Source organism: Labrus bergylta, chromosome 14, assembly GCF_963930695.1.
Source record: "Labrus bergylta chromosome 14, fLabBer1.1, whole genome shotgun sequence".
Lineage (NCBI taxonomy): Eukaryota > Metazoa > Chordata > Actinopteri > Labriformes > Labridae > Labrus > Labrus bergylta.
The window spans coordinates 6084571-6110462 of record NC_089208.1 but is presented as its reverse complement, the minus strand read 5'-3'; the positions used below and the strand labels follow the sequence as shown (position 1 = coordinate 6110462).

Below are 25892 nucleotides of genomic sequence, written 5' to 3'. Positions count from 1 at the left end.
GTTCATCTGTGACTCTTAAAAAAACGAGGAGGTCATCTGCTGCTCCTCTGAACAGCACCTTTCTTGGGTTTATCCTTGAGCAGATTGAATGCCTCCTCCCCCTCCTCCTCCCCCTCCTCCTCCTCCCCCTCCTCCTCCTCCTCCTCCGAGTGGGAGATATTCCCAAAAGTTTAAAGGCTGTGGTGTTAAAGCTTTAGCTGAAGAAATCTAGTTAGGAAAAATCTGCCCTATAGCAGCTACCGTCCTAATTCTAATTTACATTTTTGGGGCAAAGTTTAAGAGCGGGTCATGTTTAAACAGCTGAATGAGACTTCCTGTGTATAATCGTGGGGAACATCCAATCTGGTTAAAGGGCATATCAGAGCAGTTAAGTCGTCTCTTGTTGAAGTTTTAGATGGGTTAAGGTTGAGCTGTCCTCATTCTGTTGGACCTCATTGACATATCTGATACATTACACGACGCTGTAATTGATTGCCTTAAGTCATGGGCTGTCTCCAGCATGGATTCTCACTCATCCAGAAGAACCAGAAAGAAAATGGCATAGAAAGTGAAATTGAGCGAGGGGTTTGACTACAAACAAAAAATGAAATCTTTGTTCATTGATTCCTCTGACAGTATAATTGTAGGATTGTTTGAAACCCTATACATTCACCCTTACATCTGGCACGTCCAGACTTCTTTGACCAGGGTGACCCAACTGGGGCACTGACTTATGCAGGGGTGGCCTAAAGTGTGTAACACAAGATAAGGGCATTATCTTAAAATTTGAATGAAACAAAAATGAAATGTATGCTCAAAGTCAGAATTTAAAGTACTTGCATGCACACTCCTGCAAAAAAAAACATTGAATGGAAATGTTTTAGTCCTGACGCATCGCCAGTTAGTTAATTACAAGTTAGACAGAGTGCATTACTTTCCTATGAACCTGTTTTATGAAATAGATGTGAAAATGATTTACATTGAAGGTTTACAAGAACACTACAAGCAGCCTTTTGTAAAAAGTCCCGCCTCTGACAGGGCAAATGGCCAATGGGGTGGCCAATCATATTTCTGGGGGGGGGGGGGGGGGGGGGCAATGCCACCTCTCGCCAACCCTCTGGACACGCCCCTAACGAGTTACCATAACAACATCCCTGTGTGTGATGTGAATGACACAAGAGGTGAAACAAACACAAAAAGATTCCCCTCATCATTTAATAAACTCTATTAATAAAATCATGTCCAACTTTCATTATCCTTTAATTCGACTATACAAGACTCAACTTAATTAAAACAACTCTTCTGAATAAAAATCTATTTATCCATAATTTGATTTATATAATGAATACTTTTCTTATAAACATAATTGTATGATGAGAATTTAAATGGCCTTATTGAATGTTGTCTACTGAATTGCTTTCAAAAGGGGATCTGCTGGGCTTTATAAGTCCACTGTTTATCTGCACACTGGACACTCAGACCCATTCACTCTCCAAGAAAATGATAAAACCTCAGCTGGCTGAAAAGTTTTCTTCCCCCGGTGGTCACAACTGGGAATAGTCTTTTTGTCTGTCTAACAAAACGTCTCTATTTTTAAAACTCGCACTGAAACTCACCTATTTACAATTCTATATCTCCACAGTCGTCTCTGCTTTATAAATGTGACTTCTCTCCTGAGGCCTACCCCTGCCCGTCATCCTCCTTATTCTCCTCCTGCCTCCCTCACTCTCTCCCTCCTCTCTGAAGTCGTGCCTGGTCCGTTTGGTTTCCATCCTTTCCTCCCTGTGTGGTTTCCTCCCTGACCCTCTCCTGTTCACAATCATCGCTGGTCATGTCCTGCTTCTCACCTCTGCTGCTCTGGCTCAGCCCGGCCCTGTTTTCATCGCTCATCGTGCCCCTCTGTCCCACACGGTGCCCTACAACTCCACTGGCTCGCTGCTGCTGCCGTGGCGTTGATCTCTGCTGCCAACACAGGCGGCTCTCCAATTACCGCTGTGAGTCACAAAGCACTGGATGACGCTTCTAAACAGACCGAATTTTTTTTGTATTTTATTTTCCCCCTCTTTGTGTCTTTGTGTGCAGCCTGGAGTTTGGGGAGTTAAAGGTGACTCACTTCTGAACAGTACGTCTCTTCTCTGTCCCCGGATCACACCCTCAGACACACAAGATCACTCATTCAGGGGCACCCACACACTTTTAGAGACAACACTGTCATGACCGGCTCACATACACAGTGTGATGATGTTATGTTGCCGACACCTAGAGTGCTCGAGTTAGTCCTATCGTCTTTTATTAGTTTGATTTGATGCTTGATTGTCTTTTAGCATGTATGTGCAAATCATGACTGAATAAATGAGAGAAAATGAGCCTTAAATCACCTTAGAATATACTATTGTTTTCATTATTCATATTACTGACAAGACTTGATTTTTTTTGTTGTTTTTTCATTCTGCTCGGAAGAGAGAAAGAGGACCAGAAACACCAGAAATCTGTCCCCTAATAGAAGAGAAACAACAAACTGCAACACATTCACAAACAACTCTTCAGTCCTTATGAAGGGCGAGGATTACAAGTATTCAAATATGTTCAGTTTTACAAAAATTACAATCTCTGCTGTGCTCAAAATCTCTCTTTTAGCAACCGTAAGCAGAACGGTATCATCATCAAAGTGTGCTTAAACTATATGAATAAGGTATTTGTGAGTGTGATATTATTACATAACTGGATGCATTAATGCTTATGTGGCATTTTACTGTTAAAGCGTGTACACAGTGGGTAGTTCTGTGGGGTATTTTAGTCCAGCGGTCTCCAAAGGGTTACAAGGTAAAGGTGAAGAGGTCATGATTTGAATGAAGGAAGTTCTGCTTTATACATTTAAAATGATTGTTTTAAACTCTTTCCCCTATCTTAGATTGTTAGTGCAATACATGAAACAACTTCATCATGTCTGAAATATAACAAGCAGCTAGCTAGCAGTATCTCTTATGTCTTTTCTAAATTTGTTCTGTAGATGCGTACGTAGTGTTTAATGACAAAAAGAATCTCATCCTGCTTCTTCAAAGGTATCACTCACTTAACAAAATGATGTTTCTGAAGGGAGCAGTTCTTGCTCTAATACTTGGTCTTCAACTTTCCACGCAGCAGCAGATTCAGGCTTTAAACATTACTATGAAGACAAGTAATCAATCTTGGTGATTCTGTTCATACAGAGGCGGCAGTGTTTAATTCAGTCCATTCATATTTAATAAAACTCCTCACAGGAGTGTTTAACTAAGTGGATTATTCTCTTCTGGCACTTATATCCTGCTTTGTTTTTATCAACCAGCAAACAACCATCTATTTTATATCCTTATCACTTCATGTGAGCCAATGACCCACATTCTCTCACAAACTGCAGTGAATTAAAACTACTCGTCTCACTAAAGTTTAAAGGTTAGACTCTAATTAAAGTTTGAAATGAAAACACTAAATATTCACATATTTAGTGTGAATTAAGATAAATGAGGCCTCAGCAGCTCTATCTAATTTCCCTTTTCTTGTGGCTCTGTTTTGCCCTTTGACACGTTGGCTGATATCATAGTACTTTATCTCCTCCACAGAACATATTCACTTCATTATTAAAGCCTTGCTATTTGTCCAGCACTCTCTGAGCGAACTACTAGAGCTCGACCGATTAATCAGCCAGCCGATAATATCAGCCGATATTAGCAGATCCAGTGACTAATTATCGCAGATATTACTAGATTTATTCACCAGTCAGAAAGAGTTTTATACTAGCAGTTCTCTTTCACCAACAAGGTGTGCTGTATGGATTACAACAAACATTATCGCTCTCCAGAGGGTCAAGCGGTGATGCACGTACATGCACAGTTACTTTCCAGTCAAGTGACCATCTTTATCTTCTACAAGTGTTTGATAACTGCATTTGAGGGATCCACACGACGCATTTATCTATCTCTACAGATGGAAGATAGATCTAAGGAAGACATTGGACGATTTATCTGATTTTTCTTTCCCTAACATCGATATCGGTATCGTACCCAAAAAAAATCCCATATCCGGCCGTACTTTCTACCTTCCTGGACTTTGGCTGGAAGACAGATTTGAAATGTAAACTCAGACAGGCTAAGATTTACATCCCTGCTAAAGTGAAGCCCACTGTAATCTCATACATGCAGAGCTCCTGAGCTCTCATCCTCTCACCTCTTTTTACTTCCCTCCTGGTCCCTCTGCCTCCAGTCCAAACGGCTCTTACGATACAGCAGGTTCATGTCGCTGCGGGGTCGCTCCTCCTCGCAGCCTATCACAGCGCAGTGCAGCCGCTTGCTTCGCCGCTCTATGTCACGCAGGAAATGCTCGACTGCCACATCCTGGGCAGAGCCAGAGCTCATGGTATAGAAGAAGGGACGTATGTCACAGGCAGCCTCCTCAAACTCACCTAAACGAGAGGAAACAAGGGGAGGGGGGGATGTTTGAGTTCATTAATCATTAAAAAACATGTTGAACAGCTTCCCAGCCTACTTTCAACCGACATGACTGACAGTGATTGCTTTGAGATGTGGTGACGCTCTATGAAACCCAAATAAACAAACCCAAATTACTGTCAGAACTTCAGGGGAGTCTGTGCTCATCATGCTCAGTGTGTCATCGTGCACAACCCCGGCCCATTACTCCGACTGGCAGCTTTCAGAGCAGAGACACAGTGATGCATGATGATGCAGGATGCAGTTTTGTTTACCCCCACCTCTAGCATATCACATGAAAACTATTTATATTTTCATTATCCCGTTATGAATATTTGAGTAAGCATGGTAACTCAGCTGTGCAGCGTCTCTGGCTGCGGGCCCTGGGATGGCCTAGCTAAGCCTGTCTGCTAGCCAGACAGTAATGTGGTTTGTCATATGTAGCGCATGCACAGCTTCCAACTCACGCTCAACCCATGAGGAGTCAGGCTTGTTGTGGGGCAGATATCGGAGAGCCCAACTGTGTTTTCATGTTGCAGAATGTGTATGTGCAACGCAATTGGCCAAGAAAAGCGCAGCTGTCAGCTGATGCACGTTTGCAGTGTTTTTCCATCATAGATAGTAACAGTTTGGAGGTTTCTCATTGGTGGACAGTGGGAAATCAACATCAGGGCTTTTGGCAAAATTAGTTTGTTTAACCAAAACTGAATTTGTCACTTCCTATTAGATGCTTTAAGCTTAAGCTTCCTATATTTGTGTTGTGGGCACACATAAGAGATGTGTATCTGTACAGGGGTTAACAAAAGCTGCTACAAGGAATTAAGATCGTGCTCTTCACTTTGTGCTTTAAAAAAACCCATTTAAAAATAAGGTCTCAATCTTTATTTGTAGAGACCAATTCAAAACAAATGTTATGACCGAACTTTTTGTCGTACTATTTACAAGGACCCAAAATAATCCTTCATGAGCACAAAGTTACAGCGGTGAGGAAAAACTTCCTTTAAGAGGCAGAAACCTCGAACAGAACCGAACTCATAATGAACAGCCGTCTGCTGAAAGTGTGTAAAGGCCGAGAGGGGATAGATGGAGATGCAGAATATACAATATAAAAGAGGTATGACAATTATTGTTTACAAAAAGTTTGAACTTCTTGTTTACGGCTTGTGGAACTTTTGTTTGTTTTGTCATTTGGATGTTCTAATCTTTAACTTTAAGTAAGCTTTTTATTTTTTATTTACGTGGTTTGTAGGGATGCAACAATGCATTGTTTGAGCATCAGCATCAGTCGATTACTCGCTCTGTTGACAGAAATTGGCCTATTGCTAAATAATATGACATGCGTTGATGTCAGTAACCAACGTGTATCTGTTAAATGCTGGAGAGCTAGGATACATAAATGCTGATTCAGCGTTTAGGGCAGAGGAAGTCACCTGTTGCAGAAACTCTGCCGTAAAAAAAAAAGGGGAGAAAAGGTGGCGTGCACACACGTTATTTGTTTTCATGGTCAAATGTGAAAGTATATGGTGACAGTGTGGGTGTGCTAGACTGTCGCTCAGTTTGTAAGACATGTTCCAGTGACATTTCAAGAGCTGGGACTACAAAAACAAATGTAATACATCAAATCTCATTGCTGATTTCAGGAGCAGACATTAGAAGAATTATGAAGAAGTAATGGAAAAAACCAATATGTTAGCAAGCACTTAAATTATTTTAAACATCTATACAGTAACAGGCTCTGATTATGATTTATAGTTTATTGCATAACTTAAGCTCAGTAAAAGGGCTGCCTATAAATTCATGTTTTATAGGTATAATAGGAGAAAGCTTTTCTCTTCGGGGGATTTCATTTCATTTCATTTATTTAATCCCTCCATGTAGTTTATTTAAACTTCTATCTTTGGCTATATTGTTAATATCAGGCAAAATTAAACTAATACTAATACTAATGGCCCAAATGGCTTTGGTCTCCTGTTTAACAAGAAATAAAACCCAACACTGAAAAGATTACACATCAAATGACGTTGTCTTCTTGGAACTTTCAAAAATCACATGAAGCTGCATGTGAATCCAGTGTAATGAGCTCTGAAATATGCTTTTATACTCCTTGAGCACGCACCATAAAAAATACATGACATGAACAATATCCTGCAGTGTTACAGCTCTTTAAATTCTTTATACATTCAGGACCATTTAAACCACATTTGCCCCCAACCGCACAGCAAAAACCTCTCAACTATCTCACCATTAAAACAAAAATCCACAGTGGGAGCATTAGGGTATGTGTGTCACCTGGGCCAGGCGGCATGTTGAGCATGTGTAGCAGTGTGTGATTCTTCTGTCCTGGCCCAGTGTGTCATTCAGCGTGTCAGCGTGTAACGTGCTATTCTTGTATCCCACAGCCCTGACCACAACCTCGACCGCTGCTGCAGACGTGCTTGCTGACTCAATGATAATTAGGTTACGGAGCTGCGACTGTAGGTTTGGCCTTCTGTTAAATGAAGCTTTGATTTGGGTTTCGAGGATCTGACAGCTGAGCCGGCCGCCTTGCAATTGCTTCATTACATGCTGTGGGTTGGTGTGCAATTAGCTGAGCTAGAAGCTAACAACGAGATCTTTGTCGTCCATCTACAGGCAGGTTTTGTCCAGTCGAAGTAGGCTACTAACATTTCTTAATGCAGTAAATGGAATAGCTTGATGGATTAATCCCTGGTGTCTCTTTAAATTTTTAATAAATTCAGAGCATTTAGCGAGTTGTTTCAGGAGCATCTGCAGGGTCAGGAGTCGCTTGAATTCCTCTCATTAGAACCAGGAGGCAGATGGAGCCATGATTCATGTCGCTGGATCTGCATGCAACCCTGCAGATCGCTACTCACTCATGCACATGAGCAAACACATCACACACATACTTAAATCCATACATGCAAAGCGCACACACATGGTGTGCAATGCAGTGATTTCAAAGGCTCAGCAGCTGATTTAAGTGGGAATACTGATGACAAGGAATTGAGATGATCATCAGCAAAATGCAAAACATGTAGGATGGTCTCTGGAGCGAAAAAGTGGAAGATTATGCACCAGAACAATTTGCTTTGACTGTTTATTCAAGATGCCTTAAGTCTTCATTCCCTGCTCCTTCTCGAACACTTCGGGAACGCGGTGTGCTGCGGCCCTCTGCCACTCAGCCTCCACCTCATCAAGAGGTCCTGTGGTGTTGCCACTCCTCACTGCGAGTGAGGCGGGAACGCTGCAGAGGAGCAACACTTTGCAGGTCAGGGCCGGCCTTGACACAGACGCAACATTTATATATGAAACCTGCTCACAATGCGCATTTGACTACTTTAGGGTGTCTGTGTTTTGCAGAGATCCACAAAAACTGTGAATGGATACAAGATATTTTAACAACCTGCCTCCATTTTGGTTACAGAAAAAAACACTACACCACTACATATAAACAGTATGTACTGTATCGGCGTTTAAAAAGCTGCTTGAATGACAGAAAATCGATGAAAAAGAGCAGTTAGAACATCTTGTTCGTTCTACACACTATCCCCTTTCTTCTGCATATCCAGTCCTCAGACTCATGTGCTCCAACATATAACAGGATATTCACAAGTGTATCCCTCCAAGCCTGAATTACTTAGCAAATAAGCACAAATCAACTTTGTAACTTATAAGGGGGAGGGAAATCTGCAGGACTTGTGTGAGTAAAGGATGTTTATGTCTCATATTATCAATCACATCTGTTCTCTTATTTTAAATACGCAAAATACTCTTTTAATATTTAGGTTTGTGCAGTTTTCTCCCTGCTGCAGTTCAGCATCATAACTCGACCTCGAAGCTGCACCATATAATTCACGTTATATCTGCACTGAATGCAGACACACAGTGCTGCAGTTCAGCCAGAGAAGCAAACAGAAGCGAAGGAGAGAGGAAGAAGCAGCATAAGAAGATGGAGCGATACGTTGAGGAGAAGAATGAGCAGCTTGAGGAGAGGAGGAGGAGGAGGAGGAGGAGGGAGCGAGCAGAGATGGGAGGGGGCGCCGTAAAAAAGAACGAGGAACCCAGTAAATAGAGAGTCACTGAGGGTTCAACGGGGCTGAAGATAAATATGATAAGGCAGAAAACATACAAGCGATCAAAGGGAATATCGAGGCAGGGGGATATGAGAGAGGAGGGAACAGGCAAATGGAGGCTTGTGTGTTGAAAAACAGTGAAAAGAGGCAGCCAGACTACAAGAATGGGGGAGGGAGGGAGGGAGGTGAAATCAAGCCTCTCACACTAGTCGCTGTGTGTGGTCTCCTAGCAACACTGTCAGCCATGCATCTCTCCCTCAGCCTCCTGAATATGCACAAAGACGGACGTCAGCCTCATCACACGTGATGATCGCAGGGTGAAAACTTCACCGCCGCTTCATTTGCACCTGATCCTCCAGATCCATACTGCATCTTTAATGGAGATAGCATCTGCATCCAATGGCAGCCATACTACCCAGCTGTATGGCTGATGACGTAAAAAGCTCCACGCTGCACATTGTCCAGACGTTACATAGGCTGCTAGTCAGACATAATGCTTCTAAACAAAAGAGAAATGAGACTTTACGCACCCGAAGGAGGAGTGCAAATTTGAACTTCTATTATTTTCTTTGTCTGGTTAACCAATTATCTTATTCAGCTGCAAACCTTGATATGAGAATATGTTATTTTGCCAGGAAATCCAGTGTGCATGTTTGTATATTTACGTGTAATCGCCCGTCACAGAAGGAAAAAGGATGTTGACATGAAATATATATCAGTGTGCTGGAGAGGCTGGAGAATATCTGCATCAGCTGATAATATTAAAACAGAAGCTCCGTGAAGTAACAGCTGATTCCTCTGAAGGATCTGTAATATGGTTTAAATCTCTGATCTGGTAGCACACGGTCGTCAGTTTCTGCTCAAAGACAGACCTTCACATGTGTTTAAACAGATAATGAGCGAGCAGAGCAGAGGTTGTCTGACATTAGAATAGGCGTCATTTTATTGACATTTCAGGGTTTGCAAAGCAGGAGCAGCTTTCAGAAGATAAATATTCACCAACAGTGAGGGGCTAACAGCATGTAGCCTGTCTTTAAACACTGTTTCACATCTAACACACCATTTTTTCAGTCTTTAAAGAAGGATTTATCGGTAACTGTGATTATGGTTCATCAAAGCATCTTTCCATTTATATTATTAATATCTATTTAAGCAAATCACACAAGAGGGAGTGATGTACTAAATATCAGCACAGCTGTGATATAGGCACGAGGCAGCAGCCCGAGTGCTGCAGATCATCACAGCAGTGCTGATATTCAGCGAACATCTCGACCTTAAGTTTGACATTTTAACAACGGTTACAAGTGCCAAATAGTAGTCAAAGTAATAATCAACAACAGTTATGATGGATAGTAATAAATAAAACTAACAATAATAACCCAAAAAAAACTCAGCTAGTTCCACAACTTAGCTGAAACTAGATGGTTGGCAAGCAACCCAAACATTCTGATGTTTGTGTCCATGGTTACCACGGACCAGCTACTTCGTTTTAGGCAGATTTATCTGTAGCATATGTTTTAAATTCATCATGTAGCCATTGAAATAAGAGTGTGTTGTGTTATTCAGAGGAATCAAATTAATGAAGAGATAACTTTCTGCTCACTGACTGACACGTATTGTGAAAAGTGTCAGTGATGTTGTTTTGTATATCAGCACCCATTGAATGTCTCTAGTCCAATCAGATCATTTGGTCTGAACTAACTGAGGTATAATGAACAATAATTCAGTTTACAATCTGCATAGAAAGAAAATGAAACTGGAGTTTTAAAACCTATCATACTGAATAACATCTTCTCAGCGATAACTGATTTTATTTTTAAAAAGCGTCTTGCTGTGGCATAATGATCGCAGAACTCTTCATGTAATAACTCTCATTGAAGTCATTCCCTTTGTAACATTATTAACCATGATATAGCCTATAACTAAAATAATGTCATCATTTTTTGGGTGGAAAAAAACAACAACATTTGCCCAAATGAAACAGTAAATAACATATAATGTTACATGTGAGGGAGTGTTGTTATACTGAATATATATATATATATAAATATATATATATATATATATATATATATATTGTCTTCATACAGCAGCAACAAGCAGCAGATTGAAGTAAATATAATAAAAGTGAAGCTGTGTAAAAATAATAATTTAACGTAATAACAGGAAACCAAAACCTTAAGACATCACTTTAGACTGTTGTGTAGGTGTAGCTTCAGATAAAAGAGGCTAGCTAAGCATAATATAAATAATGGAAAAGAGGGACCAAGCAACATCTGCCAAACATCATCCTCTCAAACTTACAATTCAAGATTTAATATCTTATTTGTGTACTCGTACTTTCATAGAAGTGGTCGGGCAGTGTAGCTAAAAGCATTATCTGTTGGACGATGTGTCTGGTGGAGGAGGCCTAATTGCATTGAGTAGCCTAAATGCTGGTTGCCTGGCAACATTTTGATTGCTGCAGGTTTGTATTGTTGGACAAATTAAACAAATGAGATTGAATGTGCTATTAGTTATTTAGTCATTAAGGTGTTCTCGGGAGACGCAGCCTGTTAGCTGGCTGATGTTACGATGCCAACCACTATTCCTTTAAACATTTTAATGTAATTCAACACACTATAAAACAATACATTATACTTTTTTTCTTTAATTTGTTTATGTATTTTGTAGGCTACAAGATTATTTATATATATATGATTATTACTTTTGTTAAAATATCCTTTTTGATAATTGTTATTGTTACGATTTAATTATTAATTACTACTTGTCATTATTGTTGTTGTATTATTTGTAATTATATGCTTTGGCAATATATTTACACTTTCATGCCAATAACATTTTTAAAATTGAATAAAATGGAATTATTTAAACATAAACAAACTCTGAAATGACTTTATGGAGAGGCTGTGAGTTCTGACCAAGTGACAAAGACGAGTTATTTGTCTAAAAGTCATCATTGTGCTGACCAAGTACAAAAAAAAAAAAAAGCTTTCAAAATATGAACGTCCAGATGTCACACACTTTCTGTTCACACAACGTGCACTGAGAGATGCTGTCAGAAACATTTGGTCAGTAGGATAATTTATGCTGCATTACACAATTGACCGTGAGCATTTCCCCCGACCGCTGTGACAAGGACAGGAAACCCTGGACCACTTCAACACTGACCCAAAAAAACCTTTCATGACATCCACCTCTTTTTTAACGTATACTTTTATCGCTCACCGTTCCTGATCTAAAAACATTTTGATGCCTTTTTAAAACTTTTTTTTCCATGACTTTGTTCATGTTCTGATGACCTGTTTCATTTTTCTGTCAATGTGAAGCACTTTGTAACCGGATTCTGAAAGTGTTCTTTATTTTATCATGAATAGTATTCTTCTCTTTATTATTATTAATTATAATGCCAATATCATACAAACGGTATTTCAAATCTTTGAACCTCCTTTTTGTTTAACCAGACATTAAACTCCATAAACATTGTGCTTGATGTTCAGGCCGTGTCTGGTTTAGGATCTAAAACAATGTCTGTCTTCCTGCACTGCATCAACTTAAAAATATATACTTTTTTTGCACATGTAACTCCTCCAAAGGACAAAACTAACTTTTCTGTCAGACTGACTTCTCTTTCAGGTGTACAGATATATTCACCTTATACCGAAAGCCATGAAAAGACTGCATGCTGCCTGACTGACCTGCAGACTTCAAACTCTTCCAAACAACACTACTTCTTTGTGCGGTTTCTACACATTTTTAAGGATGAAAGGAAAATCAATCTTAACCTTCCTAACATCCAAACAGTCACCTGAAGTAAACCTGCCCCATGTTCCAGCCCAACACACACGACAATCAAAGCAGCCACACGGATGCTACGACTCGTTTGTCTTCTGTTTGTTACTGTTGCTATGGGAGTCCTCCTTCCCCTCTTGTGTCTCATTTTCTCCTCTGATCCTCCAATCTCACCAAAAAAAAAAAAAAGTTAGATCCCTGAGATATTCTCTTCCTGGCTCCCAGGCTTTCTGTGAATTTAAAATGTGGAGGTAAAAGAAACCTGGGAGCAGATTTTTTATTTTTTTTTGCACATTGAGCTTTATTAATATGAATTTCTAAGTGTGTCTGTGGTGAGAGGAAAAGAAGATTATTCAAATAATTCCCTCATTGTGCATCACTAAACCAGAAGTCAGTGTTTTCACCTCTGAGTTATATGGGGCTCTTTGCTGCCTCTACTTCTCTGCATGCACTGCTACTGTGTGCTTACTGCTCGACAATATTGCATTGTGCAGTGAAACGCCTGTGGCTGATGAGAATGGACAGGAGGAGGAGGAGGGGGAGGAGGAAGAGGAGGAGGAGGAGGAGGAGGAGGAAGAGGGAAAAGATGTAGAGGCTGATGTATCACTCCAGCACAGATAGAAGGCACATAAGATGTGAAGAGGAATATTGAGAATTTTTACTTTGACATCTTTCTGATGTTTTGGACACAAAATAAAAAGAATAATAACCTCAGGACTTTGTTTTTCCCAGGATGTAAATTCAACCTGAAAGGCATTTTACATTGTTCTCTTCTCATATAAAATATAAACAACGACAAAAAAACCTGAGGTCAGTAACCCAAAGAAGGCCACATCAATGTTCTGTGCATCCACTTCACACTCTTAAGTTCCTCCTCCCCAGTGTTATACAAACTGAGTGACCGCTAAATTTTTCATAAACTTCAACCAAAAATACCCTCTAAAAAAGCTTTTCATGTTCCCTGTTGCCTTGCGCAACCAGGATTCAGCCTTGGGCCACAACAAACTTACGAAGATGCTCCATGTTTGTCTCAACAATGCCCCGCCGCTGCCTACAAATGAACCGATTATTGTCGGTGTGTGTGTGTGTGTGTGTGTGTGTGTGCATAAGTAAACATTAGTACAACGTGTGGATCATGAATAGTTCATGAACGTGAGCAAGCAGCAGTACGAGAAGGGCTGTAACGTTTTGAGTATTTCATCACTTAAACTATTAACGCGATGACACTTTGAGATGCTATGGGAAGCAGTTTAAATGGCATTATCACTTTTCAAAGTCTGGACAATTCATCAAATTACAAATAAGACCTTCCTCCATTTTCTCTGTTCGCTGATGCAGCCTGATGTTTCCTTTAAAAAAAAAAAACCTGTGCAGGAAATATTTAAGGAATTTAAGGAAAGTCACTTTAATGAGCATCCCAAAATGCATTTCTTATGTACTCCTGTAATGCTAGTAGTGTGAAATATTTGCTAAAGTTATTTTTCAAATGGGGTACGCTAATGTCTAATGTCAGTAAACAACCCACACACAACAAACAGATGAAGAAAAACAGAAAATGTTATCTGAAGAAGCCTTTTTGAGCTGAACAGTAATGCAGCCTGTGTGGAGGGAAAATGAGGGTCAACACAGGGTCTGAATGTGTGCAGCATTTGGAGTCCAAGACCAATTTCCCCAACAAGGGACAATAAAATATATTTTATGGTATCATCAATCGCTGTTAGTGTCCTGTGAAGTTCACTGACTGTTATGACCAAAATCCATGATCTTTTCCTGAACTCTACCGAGTCATGTCGACCAAACTGGGACGTCAAGACTTGGTTATCTTACAGGCTGAAATATCACATCAGTGTTTCCTGTTGGTTTAACACACAACATGAACAGCTGTCTCATTAATGACAGGCTAGTGGTTGACATATAAACTGTATAAAACATGGACATCTTCACACATTGATTTCCGAGGAGGAGTTATGATGCTCAACGATGGCGGGCGACGTGTTGGAAATCCTGATTCTGAAGGATTTTCAATCAGCAGCAGTCAAACAGGCGGAGGTGAGGTGGGCCATGAGCGGGGGAAAAAAACCTTTTTTTCTAAAACTGAAGCAGTTATTTTTTGCACTTCCACATTGGCTTCATTTGTCACACACTGGAGGTTGCTGTTTGGTTTGACCTAGCAAGGCACGGCACAGTGGGGAAGGGATATGGTGACTTGGCATTACTTCATTTGGATTGTTGGTTTTTCTAGCAAAGCTTTCTAGATAGCTGCTAGCTAAACAGTGTAGCAAAATACTGTCTTGAGGGAATACTGTTGTGCAGCTCCTTTTTGCATTTATCTACATCAGGTCACACTGAAACCGATACACTGCTGCTGCTTTACAGAGTGTGAACGGTTCCAAGGTAATGAATTATCAATCAATATCAATAATGCATCACTTTTCATTGGCTCCCTGGTTCAAACACAGATAGCCCGTGACTGACCTCTCGCTCCGTCTCCCACCACACAGCCCGCCCTTGCCTACATTATCTTCTGCTTGAATCTGCAGGAACCAAGGTGACCCAGTGCACTTAGCAAACATGAACACTTGAGCAAGCTTATAGATCCATGAGCCCTTACAGACAACATCCCATAGAGCTTCTCGCTGTACTGTTTATTCATTATTACAAGTTGACTCATGAATGGTTCTTTACTTTAAACATCTTTAGCATCATTTATTACTTATTCATCATTCATTATTTGTGTCTCATATAAGCTTTACTCACCACTGTTTATTGGGCTATGGATGCTGTTTGTGATTATATGTTATTTATAACTGTGCTGTCATGTATGCAAACTGTACTGATGCTTGACGTTCCTAACGGATATATAAAGTAATTTGCATTACATTTGAATTTAATATATTTTGTTTCCTGTCTCTGTCTTGCACATGTGGGGTTCACATTTCTGTGGAAAAGCCACATCATTTACAATAACAGCATCCTAGGTGACCTTTACCCTGAGAACGACACCTGGTGGAGACGAGGAGAAGCAATGAAGATTAAACAGGGAAGTTCAAAGGAAAGCTGTGTGCTGGGATTCTCCGAACGTGCGCAGTCTGAGCTCTGTCACCGGATGATGAAAGAGTGCACTGTGTTCAGATTGTTTCTGCAGGCTTCCCTCAAGATAGTCTGCCTTTCTGAAGCATTATTCAGTCCATCACATCGGAAATAAAAGAGAGAAATCGCATCATGTACAGAGGGAAAGCCTCCTATTTTGTTTCCTCTTTGTATAAGGCTGCTGAAACCCAGACGTATAGAGCTGCAGGGAGCTGAGAGATCCGGGGAAGAAAAAAAAAAAAAAAAAAAAAGCTTTACTCTGCAGCTGCACACGCTTCACTGAGCCAGCATCCCTCTCTAACCAAGATCTGACTTATTTTAGACGTGGATTACACAGCAATATTGCCCGCTTCCCAGTTCGTTTGTTCACTTTGAAGAAAAACACAACGTGAAAAATTCTGGACATGCTGTCTAATACAAAAGGAAGGTGCCATGATGCCCTTATTAATTTGGACTGCATATTTAGCACTAAATCTCTCCCTGCACATGATGTCCTTATCTCTTATTGGAAGTGAGAAATTTCTTGTCAGCTTTAACAAAGCTGTACACTCTTGACTGTGAAATAACAAGTCAAAACTGTTTTATGATAGCAAGACTTAACTATATGTGCTCACCGGCTACTGATTCTCTTTTCACAGATTTAATTTACCTTTGAAAAAACATCCTAGCCTGCAGCGCTGCACACTGGCCCTGCCCCAACATGACAAACATCATAAACTATTCAGCAACAATTAAGCAAAGCCAGCTAGCCCAAAGCCAAACCAGGGATCAGCTAAACATCTCTGCAACGTAGACATGTGATTTGCATCACAGCAGCTTGTAGAGGCCTTGACTTATATCTTTCAAGGGCCAGGATGTTTTAACCGCCTTAGCAAGCTGATCTAAACAACACAAATTCAGAATTCACAAAATATGCACAGGAAAAATCCAAACATCACCACCTCAAGAAAGCATCAAAAACGTACCAACAAGGCATTGGATCTTATTTTTATACAGCTGCTATTGCGCCTGCTGAGCTGCTTTTCATCTGACTGGAAGATTGAGCAGCAGCAGCAGCAACAGCAGCAGCAGCAGCAGCAGCGTTGGTGTGATGAGAAAAAGCTGGGTAGGCCACAAGTGGTCTTCCAACGTTTGAATCATCCTACTCCTTGTCCTTAAAATCCCCCGTTAAGCGAGTCATAGCGTAGGCTGTTCAGGATAAGCACACACATGCCCACACACACAGCGCTCCCACTCATTCATCTCTTTACAAACAAATCATGTCTCTTGTGTCCGGGCTATTCGCACCCCACAGTGTTTACCGGCATGACAGTGAATCAGAAGAGGAGGTTTGAGAAAAATATAAAATGGCAAAGATAATTGATGGTTTAGAAATACACACGGTCACCTCAAAGGGAATTTTTTATACGTCAATAAAAACCCCAGCTGACACTTTCTACAGCTGTTGAAAAATCAGTAGGTCAGACATGTTTAAGAGCATTTAAAGGGTCTGTGCTGCACTCTCAGAGTACATGTTTATTGGCCTGGCAAGTGTGATTGGCAGGTTTGCAGCTCAGGGTCTCACTCAAGCAATTCTTATTCCTGTCAGTCTTGCTGCTCGCTGCACCGACAGCTACGAAATGAAAAGGGACTAAATGGGGCAAATGGCAGGTGAGAGCAGATTACGCACTGCAGGGTGTCTGGTTTTCTTACATCATACTCCTGAGGTTGAGTCAGAAACAAGGCAGATACAGCGATACCAAAGATTTAAAGTACATGTTGTGATTGGGCAACGAGGAGACTTGCTGTCAACTTAAATGCATCTCTCTGATTTGCATCTCAAGTTATCAAATATCAAAAAGTATTAAAGCGATGATAATCGACAAATGGAATAATGTCAAAGAAGATTAAACCTGCATTATATGAGGTGGCCAGCAGGAGGCAACTCCACTGGTTGTGACAAAAAAAAGTTGATTTAGTCGATTTATTTTATTTGCTTATTGATTTTCAACGGCTATTTTCAAATCTTCTACCTTACTGTTCATTTTGTCACTCTTGGTCCCTTTTTTTAAAAAAAAAGCAGGCTACCTGTGATTGACATGTTGCTACCATGGCAACTTGTCTGTCAGGATAAAAGCATCCATCCTTTATTTTTTGCTTCTAGACTTCAAAGTAGGAATTAAAAGCCGTCGCATTGGCTGGGTTAACTTCTTCACCTACTATAAACTAAGCAGGAATTTGATGAGTAAGCCATTATACTGGATATGTATTCAAACTATCACCTTCAGGGACACTGGTTCAGTTTAGCTCTGTTTCCTCTCTCCATCGTTCTCCGCCCCAAAAAAGGTTAAAAAAAAAAAAAGAAGCCAAAAATATAACCTGAAAAAAAGAAAAAACATCCTGATTTTAATCATATCTGAATCTTGGTGCCTTTTATTTAACTCGAGCATCTGTGTAAAAATCAGTGAATAAAAATGTGTTGGAGCCTCTCCGGCTGCAACCCGGCCAATCAGCTGGCATCGGTTTCAGCAGAAAATGCAGATTGCTCTGACATTTACAACACATACTTAAGTTCTGCCCGCAGATTTGCATTTCTGTCCCTGTGTGCGCCCACTTACTTCACACACCGTTGCTGAAGCCTGAGTTTCTGCTGCCTTGCTGTGACCTTTGGGAATGTCACAGACGATAAATCACCATTTTGAGATCAGTTTCAGACCTGTGTGTTCACATGACAGTGCGGGGTATTAGGACAACAATGTTTATGGAACATTATATGCTGTATGTTTCCCTGTTTGCCCGCTAATGATTTAGTGACCATTATACAAGGTCTTCTGAAGGTCTTTGGCTTGAATGTGGCACTTTAATGACAACAGGGACTCTGTGACACAGTATTCTGGACCTGTTTCGTTCTACTTCTGCACGCTCTAACATTTAAAATTCAAAGTAGAGCTACAATGCACTCCTCTGATAATTCCACATCTTGCCAATTGTTGTTCTCACATAATGAAAATGAAATGAATTTGCTGAGGGCTCATTGAGGAGAAACAAAACATGAATGCCACACACACACACACACACACACACACACACACACACACATATGTAAACATATTAGTGTCCCGTCCCCAAAAAACTGACATGTTTACTCAAGTGGAAGAGTCTGCATGGATACAAATAAATAGGTGATGATTAACATGGCTCGAGACGGAGACCTCTGAGCCAAAAAAGAGAGGAGCAACCGTTGGCTCCCAACTTTATTTATTTTGCATGGTAGCATGTGAATGGCTTTGAAAGGGTTTAATGAGAAGAAAACAGAGGGGGGAATGAACAAGGATGAGTTGCCTCAAGGAAATCATTACCACACATCATTACTCTTGACTACACACTGCAATGAAGACTGCATGCTGTAAGATGCTTTACAAACCAGACAGAAAAAGCATTTAAAGGGAGCGCTTACTTCAAATTTTCAAATGCTCAATTGGTCCGTATGCGTCCCAGACATCCTCCGGTCAGACGAGGGACGCGCTTGTTTGACCTCTTTAAAGTGGGGAGCACCCAGTGAGCCAGTACAAGAGTGTGGCTGCGTAGGGAGCTCCCCAAGTAAAGCACAAACAAGTCGTGGCTACTCGTTAAACAAGAAAAGAAATCCTGTTTTACTCAGTTGGCAAAGGGGATATCAGGCCACTTTAAATATGCTGCATGTGCATCACAATACAAAATAGAAAACTGCAATACCTAAACTGACATTTTGAATCCACATGCCTTCACGATGTCATTCAGTGGGAGATACAGCAGAAAATCTCTAACGGCGTCTGTGTTGTTTACTAGACGGTCGATGAGCAAAGAGCCAGGAGAGACAGGAGACAAAGTGGGCTGACTTCTAACAATGTCCGAGCAGGATTTGTACCCGGGACATGGCTGGTAAATGGCATGCCCTTTAATCAAGAAGCCACCAGAGAGGACCTTTACACCTTCAGACTATTTATAACTCAACTCTGTGACTGACTCAAGTGCATGGAAAGTAGATTTGATCCACAAGAAACACCGGGGTTTATAGTAAAACAAAAAAAGAAGAAGAAGAGGGTAACTGGGGACAGGATATCGATTTGAAGCCAGAGCGATGAAGAATCCATGTTTTTATTAAATAAAGGAAAGAAAAACAAAGTGAAGTTATCTGATTTGACCTACATTAGTGACGTACTGTTAAAGATTTAAAAACCTCTTTCCTTACTCGGTAAAATAAACCATTATGATGTCATCCCGGGCTTTTACTTTAGCTGGGTTTAGTCTTACTGAAACAACAGGATGACATCGCCGTGATGTCATCCGGGTTTAAAGGTGATCTTGGGTGTTACACATTCATAACAGTCTGGGTTACAAAGTTGTGAGCCGCGAAGGTCTACCCATGAGATTACATTGAGGTGCATAATGGGATGTGTAGTCCAAAGGGTTATAAGTGACTACAGTCAGGATGTCTCCGTCTCTGCAGTTTCACTTTCAGACTCGTCTTTCCGTCTACTCCACGTCTCCAGTGATGTCTGAGTTTTAAATTAATTGTGAACAGAAAGGAGTCCCAAGAAATATCTGTATCACATTATCTGAATATTCTTCTGCCTGCTGATACAAAAACATTAACATAAACTAAACTTACTTTGACATATAATCTCAAGACGCCAGCCTGCTCTTACACACATAAAGAGGAACATTACATCTCTGGGTAGACATATGTAAACTGTATAACTGGGAAGAATGGAGCTATCTGATGCCAGTACACATTTCTATATATAAAAAAAAAAAAAAAAAGACACAAGGGGCTTAGGGCTGTGATCTAGTTGATTATTTTTATTGTGGATAAATGAGAGGAATTTTCTCTTTATAAATTGTAAAGCATCTCTCCTTTGTGCCCTGGTGACTGGGTGGTTGTTTTCGCGTGTCCCATATGCGGAGGCTGCGGGTTTGAGTCCGACCTGCGGCTCCTTTAACGAATGTCATTCCCCACTTTCTCTCTCTCTCTCGCCCCAATTTCAACTCTCTCCACTGTCCCGTCTCTCCAATTAAGGCACAAAAAGCCCAGAAAAAAGAAAATCTTGCTGTACACTCCCTTGTTTATTTTGTACAGCACTCTGGTCTACATGAGTTGTTCTTAAATGTCCCATGTAAATATATTTATTCACTGTTCAATATTTGTAAAGCAAAAAGTTACAGGTTCAGATGTCTTGTATTATCTGACAGAAAGCCCAGATTCAGTTTACTATTAATTAAAATAAGAGATCATCAGATTTGAGAAGCCAGAATATGGACTTAAGTAACATTTTAAGCTCTGATTGTTTGGCCGCATTGACAAAAAGTTACTCTCCTCGCAATCAACTTTCCGCCTGTCTTTCCTTAAGGACTGTTTCATTCTTTTCACTCTCAGTGTGAGAGTAGAGGGGTAACTGAAGCAGAGTAATGGGAGGGAACTTTAACCGCCTGTGAGCTAAAAACAATCCTCTTTTCCCGCTAAGAGAATTACTCCTGAGTCCAAATCAGCTGATATTGCTCCACTGTGATGATCCGAGGCCTGATGAAAACTTTATATCCTCAGAAGCAGAAGCAGAGCTTATAAATCCTTCATCTTTCACCTGATAGCATCCCTTAACATCGCTCTCATGCTGCAGCAAAAACAAGTCTTCCTCCATCTCTGCTGCTGCCATCTCTCTCTGTGACAGAGCTGCACCTGCTGTCCCCTTAAACAAAGAAACAACACACTGGAGCCAGCTACACATAACTACGCTGTTATTGATTCTGAAACACCCGCACAACTGGCCAGTAGCATCCATTTTTATTATTTGTTTAAACCTATTGACCTGCTGCTGCTCGAACTCAGGGGAAACAACCTGTTCGTGTGCTCCAGGAGGTCCACAGCAGGGAAAAAGAAAAAATCCATTACTGATCATCCAGACAGAGGGGATCCACTCGACTAGAGACATGGGCTTAAAATGTCAGAATCTGCCATGTCTGTGACACATCCATCAGTCCCCTCGTGCTCTCTGGCCCCTGTGTGGGCCTTCCCTCGCCGCCCTCGCAGGGTCCAGTATGAACGTTCAATCTGATGTCTGAATGTCTCATCAGAGCAACTGAATCATCGTCTTCCTGGAGAAAAGCTCAGTCAGAGTCCTTCCTCCTTTACTGAAAAACTCTCCTCACTTTTAATTCTTTCCAGTAATCCATCACAACCATCAGCTCTGCCAACTTTTAATACGTCTTAACCAAAGTCTGCAGTTGATTTCCATGTATCTAACCCCCCTGATTTAGAACTCGAATGCTCCATTCAAACAGATTGCATCCATTCCCAACACTGCACTGCACACGCTGGACCTGCTGTTTTCCTCGATTTAATCACATTTCTGTACTAAATTTGGGATCACCAGGTGAGCAGGGACAGTCGGGCGACAGCTAACTGCGAGCGCCGGCTCTCTTCTGCATTCGAGACACTCTGCACAGTGTGTGTAGCTCACAGCACTGCACTCAATGACCCCGAATTCGCAGCTGCTCTCACCCATCCCCTGCTCTCCTCTGTACCTGCACCAACATCAACCAAAACAGCACCAAAGACACCTTCCTGTTTATCTGCATTTGTTAGCCTGTTAAAGCATGTATGAAGAAAAGACGTTTGTCACATGCGGCTCCAAGGTCAAGCCAGACTGAATGGTAATTAGGTTTTTTTTTATTTCAGCTAACTCCCAGACAAATGATGGTGTATTGTATGCTCGTGCATTATCCTTACAGACAAATCCTCCTTAGAAACACATGTTTCATATTCAGGTGGATTGGCACATGTATGGTATTTGGCAGACATGTTATTGTCTCTGAAGGTTTTTGTTGTGTTGCCAAATAACTGACATGACTTCTCACTTTAAAATAAAAAATGTCTTGTCGGTATAGATGTAGCATTTCTTGCCAAGTAAGGCAGCCCTTTCCTAATTCTTCCAAGAAATATTGGAAGATACATTAAAGCCAGTCAGGTATAACGAGACATCCACAGCAAACCTTTTCATTTGAGCAGCCTGATATAACTGTTTATCGATGTTTCTTTCAGCTTGTGGCAGAGTGGTGAGGATGAAATCTCACAGGGTGTGTGTGATGCACGTTTTTTTTTTTTTTTTGGTGGCTGTCACGCCCGGATAAAAAAAAAAAAAAAAAAAGGGGGGGGGAACGGAATAGTGTTCACTAACCTTATGAACACGTTTAATTCACAACCTCTCGACCCCTTTGGATGAGGGGTCCTAATGAGGATGTTCAGGTGGGATTGTTTATCACCAGGTATCATGTTATATCTTTAACACACACACACACACACACACACACACACACACACACACACACATCTGATGAACCGGCTCCCCTCATCCAGACGCCTGCCTCTCCCCGCACCTCAAAGACGCGCCAACACATCCTCACCTGGCTGCGCACAAACACAAACACGCACGCACACACACACACACACACACACACACATTACGAGTGTATTCACCACCCATAGCTCATGCATTATAACCCCTGTTATTCTCTTTTTTTATCTGTAAACATGCAGATGTTTTCCCTGCACGGCCTCCTCCTCCTCCCGCTGACACTGCTGCTCTGCTGGTGTAGGTATTTGTTTAATACCGTCGTGCATGCCCCAGCACCAGCAAGTCAGCTGATGGAGGCTTGTTTTTTGGTGAAATATTTATCAGACCTTGTCACGACTTCCAACTTAAACACGGGGCTGCGCGTTACGCTGCGCGCTCATCACATATCTTTACATCTCCACGGTGTTTTGGGGGGCTGGAAAAAAAAAAACGGGCCCTATAGCCACCGTCATGAGCTGTGAGGCTTCAAGGTTGAACAATTTCGCTTGTGGACACACGGCAGCTCACTGTCAACCCTGTGTTTGATGAAATTTACGCGGAAAAAGCCGATCAGGCCCGAGGTTTTTCCTCCGCAATCATCTTTTCTTTTTTTTTTTCTGATGCTAATTAGGCAGACAGTGCGTCCGGGCTGTGACAGCTGCTTGTGAAGGCGATGTGATGTAAGCAAGCTGATGCGGGGATTTATGGAGCAAAAACATAATATTAATGAAGGTGTATTCCTACCTTAGTAACCGGGGGAGCCTATGTGGCTGGCGCAGAGGCAGACTGTGCCGATATCCAGAAGCCCGGGCTCGTAAAAATCAGACAACAACAACACCACGCCGGTTGTTGATGACACAGCTGTCTTGGTAGAAGGGAGGGAAAGAAAAAAAAAAAACGCTTTCCCAGATGTGTCAATTGACGTGGAGATGAAAAATCAGTTATTCAGACGCATATCACCGGAATGACGCCTTTTCTTGACGTGAAAGGTCTTCCATTTTTATGATAAACAGCGCACTGTACCTACTACCGAGGCAGGCAGCTCGGTGGAGTCTGGCCGGGGTGAGATCTGATCGAAAACCATGATGCAATTCAATGCGACGTTACTAAATGTTACTACCTCTTGGAAAACGCCATTCTGTTTTTTTTTTTTGTTTTTTTTTAAGGGCTTTCCATGGAGCCTCCTGCAAGCGACCTCCGTAACATGCTCTGCGAGAGGAAGAGGAAGAAGAAGAAGAAGAAGAAGAAAAAAAACACCACGTCAAAACAAAAATGCGCAGATATGAGCGCTGGGCATCCTCACTGTGTGTTTGCATCCATATTAATGTCCACACACACACACACACACAGGACTCCCTCAGAGCAGCACAGTTGTTGTCTTTAGATGGAAACAAAAAAAAAAAAAGCATCAGACGTGTTTTTCTTTTTTTTCTTTTTTTATAGTCCAGCTGCGATGAGAGGCTGTTCTCTTCCTCTGGGTGTTATGAGCAGGGCGAAATGAAATATCCCTCCACGGTTCATATTTAGCAGCAGCACACGCATAGATTCATGATGAAGTGGCGGGAGATTTTATTTACCTTTGAAAACGGGAGACTACTTTTATTCACCCAGAATACAAAAAAACAAAACAAAAACAAAAGCCAAATGATCTCCTATGGGACATCATCGTGCTTGTGATGTAACAGGGGATAAAATACTATTAAGCGTAAAATACGCATGTAATGTAAGAGCATGAATTCCACAGAGATAAAGTAGGCTAAGCTCTCATTTAAATTTTAGGACATTTTGATTGGACTGTGTTTACATGAGCATTTGGTTCAGCTGAATTAAAGACTGTTGGGGGTAAATAAAATACAATATGACTAAAGGGTGTAGAAGTTACTCTTACCACAGCTTAATAATTTGTTTTCTTTTTAAGGGTTATTTAAGTCTACCTTAGGATATAAATGTGGTGTTGTTTTTTTTTTTTTTGGGGGGGGGGGGGGGGCATGACAAGCTAGGCAACACATGGCTTGTGTGAGGCAGACACGCCCCCTAAAGTCCACAGGAGATGTAAAGGTGAAGACAGCTGAGAGAGTGAAACGTCGAGTTTTAAAAACAGAGAGAGATTAGGAGTGTGTGCTCTCTGTTGACACACACACACACACACACACACACACACACACACACACAAACACACACACACACACCTCTAATCGTGTGTAGTATCTGTATCAGAGCAATCATGACTGGACTTTAGAGCTGTGCAGCAATATCTAGAGGTCAGGGTCTGTCTGTGAGGGGTCATTTTAGCCAACAGGTAAGGCATTTGGTGAAAGTTGAGTCAAAATATTTCAGTGATTGATTCAGATTATTTCTTTTACGGGTAAAAAACTTGAAGAGGGTGGTTTGTCTCGTGCAAAATGTGCTTTGACTGGTGTGTCCCACAATGTGAGAGCAGTTTCTAAGAAATCTGCAATCTATAAAATACCTCACTAATGTAAAAGTTAGCTTTTATACACGGTTTAATGCAAGGAGCATCAAAAACATGTGCTGTGATGAGCCTTAAGTAGTAAAGCTGTGGTGCAGGGTTTACATAATACTACTTTCAAATCATGTTATAAGAAGCTGATATTGGTATTTCTTTGTCCACATTCAACTCCTGCATCAACTTTTAATATTTTGTAACACCTACATGTCGCATGAGCTTTGTCAGCTCCTCTCTTTGGCGTGAGGTTAAATGTTGCCTCTGGATGTGGATATTTCACCTGCACAGGTGCCTTCACTTAAGCTGCCTGATGAAACCTCTTCTCAGCACTGTGTGGGGCGTGTACACACTACATTTGACTGACATCTGCTGTTCATTTTGTTGCACCTGATAAGGCGGGACAACTGAAAATGCCACCATTTGATTGGTTCTCAGAGTTTAGTGACACCAAGCTCCACAACAAGCTCCACCTTATTTCCACCAGACTAAAAATCTAATCATTCAGGGTTATTGAAAAAAACCATGCAAGTGTCTAGGCCTTTAAAGAACCCCCCCCCCCCCCCCCCTTTTTTTTAATGGCATACATATTCATTTTTAAAAGCTGCAAAAAGCGTGGCTGTGATGTGAATAGTGTTTAATAAAGGCTCCATGTCTCAGTAAGCCTTGTTAGAATGCACAC

General features: G+C 41.2%; 1 protein-coding gene across 1 annotated transcript in view; it reads right to left on the bottom strand.

The window, feature by feature from the left end:
* Positions 1-24308, bottom strand: part of LOC109997076 (neuronal tyrosine-phosphorylated phosphoinositide-3-kinase adapter 1) — a 34544-nt gene extending 10236 nt beyond the window's left edge. Inside the window, exons 1-2 of the mRNA XM_020651447.2 lie at positions 23491-24308; positions 4183-4417 (exon numbers count right to left, since the gene is read on the bottom strand). Coding sequence (XP_020507103.1) covers positions 4183-4370 — 188 coding nt within the window. The 5' untranslated portion in view covers positions 4371-4417; positions 23491-24308. The remainder of the gene's footprint in view (positions 1-4182; positions 4418-23490) is intronic.
* Between the last annotated feature and the right edge of the window lie 1584 nt (positions 24309-25892).